Consider the following 6,548-nt stretch of genomic DNA (forward strand, 5'->3'; position numbering starts at 1 on the left):
TTTTGTATTATTAGACCATTTTATTAAAAGTTAAATATAATAGAACTGTTATAATTCGGATTCTATTAATATTCGTAGCTTTTCGCCGGCCGAATACTGCGGCTCATATTGCAATAACGATAGTGCTTTAGACAAAAGATATTTTCTATCTTCTCCGGGACAAGTAGATAATTCTCTTAATGTGACTGCAGTGTATAATGCCAATCTCGTACCATAAGGATCCAATATTTCAGTGGTTTCTATAATACGTTTACATAATTCAAGTTTTTTAGGATTGTCCGCGGGCATTAGTTGAATCAATGAATGACTAACAGTAATGCACAGTTGATGTCCAGGATGTAATAATGTAGAGAGCCTGAAATATATAATTATTATTGAATTACTTACTATCTTGATCTTTAAAACTTGTTTAAAATCAAAATAAATTGTTTTTTTTACAAAATTTGTTTATTTAAAAAAGCATTTTTTATCCAATTAGATAATATATATTGAAAATATTTAAAATAAATAAATATAGAAGATAAAATAATAAGCGAGAGTATACCAATTAAAACTAGTTTTCATTTTTCTTCACCAAATATATTTAATTTTAAAATGAAAATTTTCATTATTTAAAATGAAAAATGAAATAATAATAATTTTGTAAAATATACATGCATTTTAAAGCCACATCGTTTATTCCATTTTTTCAATCTGTTTTTAAGGCTTTTAACTGCATACAAATTCTGGTTAAGATGTTACAAGAATATTTGAGAGTGAAACTCTTGAGAGTTCTGTTGTTCAAGATATTTTTTTGCAAATAAACTCTAGATTGAGAATAATTATTCAATAATAACTTTCATTCTCATCGCAGTTTTAATGAAAAATAACTTTGGATATTCTTAAATGTATTCTAAAAAAGTTATAACCAAAATATTTTAAAAATATTGTTTTAAAATATTTTTATTAATTATTTTAAAGTAAATGATTTTGTTCTATTATGTATGATATTTCTAGTTTATTCAATATATATCTTTAAAAAAAAACATTTAAATCAACAAAATTAAATCTTTACTTTTTTTTGTATATAATACATTAAACTTCTCTCTTTTTCTTAAGTTCTATTTATAAATTTTTATTTTTAATTCAAAATATAATAAAAAAAACTTAGAACGGTTGCTCAATTCTTTTCTGTAATTTAAATCAATTATTGAGAATATTTGAAAATAAAGCAGAAAGCAAAAAAATAATAATTTATATTAATCATTGTAAATATTAAAAATAAAACAAAAAACAAAATAATAATTTTTAGATTAATAATTTAATTATTATTATATTTTAAAAAGATATCATATATTAAGAATGATATTGTTTTCGTTATTTGATTTAAATATAAAAAAATAAAAATCTTTTTACCGTGATAGAAGATTAATCAATTTATCCTTTCGCGCTGAACACATAACGTCATCGACATCTTCCTCCAATTTTCCAATGAATTGCATCACTTCCGATGCGGTAAGAGTTCCAGGACACGAATCGCATCCCCATTCTGAATCAAAGTCCAATGGATTCTTAGGTAAAATAAAACCATTGTCTTGGGGGCACTTTAATGTTCCAAGATGCGTGCCCAATTCCGTTGGATCGGCACATCGTTTACAGTGACAAGAAAAATATTTTGTCTCTAAAAGATGAAATCTTCGTGCTCTCGTTGCCCAAAGTGCATGTGTATACATTGTACTTAAATGGTCCCCTCTGTACATATATAATATATATAATATATATATATAAACAATAAAAATTGAACAGTATAAAGAAAATATGTAATCGAATTTCAAGAGAACGTTCTATTGTATATTTTATTTGTTTAAAAAATGTTAATAAATCCTATATCTAAATATATCTAAGAAATATTATCGCAAATTTATTTATTAATTATTAATTATTATTATAAATTATAATGTTATCGTAATTCATATCGTGGTGGTAATAATATTAAATATTTGTAAAAAAAATAAATTTCGAATTATTATAATAATAATATACAGAGTATTTTTTTTTATATCATATCATAAAATAAATAAATTTTAAAAAAATTACCGAATATTGGAAAAATATGAAAAAATGTTTGAATATGAAAAAATATATTACGAATACGAAAAAAGATATATCAAAATATTTTAATATAAATATAAAAAAACTATCTAAATTTATTTTAAGCATAAATCATTCTTGAGTTATAAATTCTTAAAATTAATATGTCAAATAAATTGTAATTTTTTATCTGAAACATTTTTCCATATTTTTCAAATATTTAGAGATATTTGTGGAAAATTAAAATAGAACATTTTGTATATAATCCATACTAATAAATTATAATAATTTATGAAACATATTTTGCTATAGAAAGAGACTAATTTCCAGTTTCTTTAAAAGAAAGATATCTGCGGCGTTCATTATTCAAGAAAAAAATTACTTTTTATTCTTAAACTAACAGAAACATACTTTTAAAATATAATCGCATATTGTTTTATATAGTACATTATATTTTAATACATTCGAGACTGAATGTTTCTATTTATTAATGAAAATATGTATAACTTTTAAATATACGTATCTATATTTTATAATAAAGTAAACTTACAAAAAAAATCAATTGATAGTTTCAATTGATAGTTCAAATAAATAAGTAATATGTTTCATAAAATCATTTTATATGCAATAATTTATATATTTATGATCTATGCCTAGAAAATTTTATTCTATTTCTCTTAAAAATACATCTATACATATTATAAGATAATGATATATTCGTGAAATCTTTTGATTGATTTTAGAAATAAAAACAAACACAAAAATTGATATATAAAAATGTTAATTAGAGTTTATTTATTACGTAAACATTTGAAATTTGCATTAAATGAAGCGAAATGGAAATAAAATTTTTTTTGTCTTCATTATATCATATATCTGTTTTTCTTCATCTATCAAGAATTTAAATTGCTTATAATTTAAAATTTTATTTTCAACCGACATTTTTGTTTGATCTCTAAAATCGATCTTTTAAACATATTTCACGAATATTAAAGATACACTCTTTGTATCTTTAAAAATATTAAAAATATACCAAATTACAATATATATATCTTTTATGCGAGAGAAACGCATATTTACTTTTGTATAGAACACACAGCTTTCACCGTGATTCGAGGTCTACCCTTATCGTCGATTGTAAAACTGTGTCTCGTATTAGCCAGACAAGAATGTTCCAAAAGACATGCTGTTTCATAAATTGCAACACAACCCTCAGGTGGTACTGTTTCCAATGCATTTACATCTATTAAACCGCATATTTTGCTTACTATGTCCTTGGTAGAGGAATTATCTGGTAAAAGACGTTGAATATGGTAATATATATTCATCGTTTCTTCGTATGCGCTCGTTCCTGGACCACGAGAATCTTCGTGGCTTTGTAATTTTTGTATAGAATTCCAATATTTCGATTTCTTACGCCATAATATTAACATACGTATTATCAAAAGAACATCGCATCTAAAAAAAGAAAAAAAAATAAATAACATCAATTATAAATTGAATTCTGAATAAAATAGATAAATAAATATGTACAATATTTTTCATGCAATTAAATGGAATTATATTTTCGAAATGAAAGAGAAAAGAAATTTCAGATAAAATTAAATTATAATATATATATATTATATTATATATATATAATATATATATATTTATAATATATATATATATATATATTAATTTAATATTGATATTATGAATTATATTTCTTTTTTTTTAGAATTAATTATATTACAATTTTTGTTATATAAAACAAATTAGATCATAAGCAAATGAAAATATTAAAATGATAATTAATTAAATATTTATAATTAAGTTAAATTATAAATTATAAAATGTCTAATTATATTTTATCTAATGTACTACAATTTTTTTTACAAATAAAAAAACAAGCAATTATTAGAAAATGAATAAAATATAAAATTACGTTAATAAATATTTAATGAGCTCTATTGATAAAGATAATTAGATTATGTAAAAAAAAAAGAAGGTTACTTAACGTGACCATTACATAAAAGAATGCTTCATATAATTGCATACAAAAAATGTATAAAAAAATTTTATATAATAATCGTATCATGTAGAAGAAAACATAAATATTATTTTTTTTTGTAAATTAATATATAGAGAATTTAGAAATCAATCATTAAAAATGAAATCAGATTAAAAATGATTCACATAATTCAAAAATCTTTTTATTTTTCAAATTTCAATTAACAAATCAATTAAATCACTGCTAAAATATTGAAATAATTTTTTAACGATTTATCAATTGAAAGTTTAAATAATAAAAAGATTTTTTATATTACGCAAATGATTTTAAAAAAATATAACTTCCATTGATTGACTAATATATCGAATTAATATATAATATAATATAATATAATATAATATATATAATCGAATTAATAATAATATATTTTTGTATAATATTTTTAAATATATAATATATTTAGTAAAAATATCATAAAAAAATAAAAATTTCAATTTTCATTTCGAAATGCTAAATAAAAGGGAGGAGGATATTATTTTTCAAATGCATCCGTCTTTTGTGTTTCATATACAATGTTACAAACCTTGGAATGATCTTCGCTTTTATAAGAAAAGAACATTCCAAATCGTGTCTATTTTTATCTGTAAGACCAGAACAATTTACAGCGCACACTGGCCAAAGACATTTCGTGCATCTTGTATTGGCACTCTTGCATTGTTTTCCACAACCAACGCAAAGTCTTTGATCCAAATGTATCGATGGTCCCCAAACCAAAGGTGATTCAGACAGGATCACATCACCTGGATTCAAATCCCTTGACGCCAATAAATGTCGTCCGAGTTCGGAGTTCTTACGAATCTCCCACGCTTGGCAAGTCGACTTGTGTCGAGGCCAATCCATTCGCTGATGCTCTTTTTTACAATAAAATTGTTGTTTGCAACCGCTACATTTTAATGTTGCATGTTGATTACAAATTGGACAGATACTTTCCATTTGTGATTCCATGTTTTTTCATTTATTGAACATTTTAATTATAACTTTAAAATTAAATCTTTTGTTTTTTTCTCTGTCGATATTATCTCTTAAATAAAGAAGTAAAAAAATTGATATTTAAGAACAAATTTTGAAACACAATAAAACAAATTACTTTGCACTTCAAAAATTTAAAGATAATTATTGTATTCGCTCTATAATTAAAAAAAAAAAAACGATTAAAATACGTAAAAGAATTTGTTTAATTTATACAATTATTACAAAAATTAAAAAAATATAAGATGTATTGATATATTAATAATTTTAATGAAAAATAATTTTTCCTAAAATATTTGCAGCAGTTTATATATATATATATATATATGTATGTATGTAAAAATATGTTTGCTTTAGTAGTTTTAACATTTAGGGTTATTGATTTGAAATAACAATATTAATTTTACAAAATTAATGAAAAAAATTTTATTAAATTAATAAAAAATTAATAAAATAAAAAGTATATATGGAATGTTCGGAGTAAAAAATCTAAAGAGCAATTTTTAAACACTAAAATAACACAAAAGTGAGATGACTTCTCGCTTCATATAAAACAAATCTAAATTGCTTATAAGTTAATAAATAAAAAATTTAACGAATATTTTTTCTATCTGTCGTTTTAATCTAAATTAAATCGTTTCAAATTTTATATAAATATTTCGATCGAACATTCTATATATTTTATTATTTTTTTATCAATTTTAAAATTAAAATTTCTTATTAAAAAAAACTTAATAATTGTATATTTTTAAATTACTTATAAATTAAATATACAATTTGTTGTTATTTACTAATTTTAGATATCACTATTCAAGTTAATTATTGTAGTCTTTCTATTGAAAATTAATAAATTCTATTTAAAACTAAATTATTATCACATTTTTATTTTAATTTTTGAAATTTAATATTATCTCATTATATATATATATATGTAATAATAAATTCACTAAACACGAATATTTGTATATTTTTTAATGATTGTGTATATATATTATATTGTTTGACAAAATGTACTAAAAACTTACCTATTTCTAGATTGAAATTTCTTTAAAATTTCAAAGAAATTTATTGTACATGTCAATAGGTACAATAAATTAATAATATAAAAATAATAAAAATAAAATTAAGAGAAGTGTAGCACATATTGATTTGCGTTAAATTAATTTTATTATTTTTTTAATTTTTAAACGAAAATAAAAAATTAATATATAAAACAATGAAACTAACAATATCACTAAACCTCGGTATTACAACTCTGAAACGACGACGGTTTAAACTGGTGGTTTAATTATAGGAACAGTATACTTACGTAGACATACCTATTTTTGACAAAACTATATGAGATTATTCAATATAATATTATTTGTTATATATAAAATATTATATGATGATATATTTCATGCAAAAAAAAAAAAAAAAAAGAAAGAAAGAAAAGAAAACATTTATTAATACAAAA

At 21.1% G+C, this 6,548-nt stretch overlaps 1 protein-coding gene across 1 annotated transcript; it reads right to left on the minus strand.

The window, feature by feature from the left end:
* Positions 1 to 5,138, minus strand: LOC102675237 (SET domain-containing protein SmydA-8-like). The gene is made up of 4 exons (XM_006618157.2): positions 4,647 to 5,138; positions 3,151 to 3,528; positions 1,396 to 1,731; positions 1 to 355 (listed from the first exon to the last, which is right to left on the minus strand). Exons 1-4 carry the CDS (start codon positions 5,066 to 5,068, stop codon positions 49 to 51), a joined length of 1,443 nt encoding a protein of 480 aa, XP_006618220.1. The 5' UTR covers positions 5,069 to 5,138; the 3' UTR covers positions 1 to 48.
* Positions 5,139 to 6,548: the final 1,410 nt, after the last annotated feature.

The sequence above is a fragment of the Apis dorsata genome, unplaced genomic scaffold, assembly GCF_000469605.1.
Source record: "Apis dorsata unplaced genomic scaffold, Apis dorsata 1.3 scaffold_342, whole genome shotgun sequence".
Lineage (NCBI taxonomy): Eukaryota > Metazoa > Arthropoda > Insecta > Hymenoptera > Apidae > Apis > Apis dorsata.

Bases quoted from the DNA above. Each gene is read 5' to 3' on its own strand.
- LOC102675237 (XM_006618157.2), bottom strand. From the start codon at position 5,068: ATGGAATCACAAATGGAAAGTATCTGTCCAATTTGTAATCAACATGCA. The intron at 3,529-4,646 runs GTTTGTAACATT...TTCTTTTTTTAG, and splicing joins AAAGCGAAGATCATTCCAAG to ATGCGATGTTCTTTTGATAA. The intron at 1,732-3,150 runs GTAAATATGCGT...ATATATGTACAG, and splicing joins GCTGTGTGTTCTATACAAAA to AGGGGACCATTTAAGTACAA.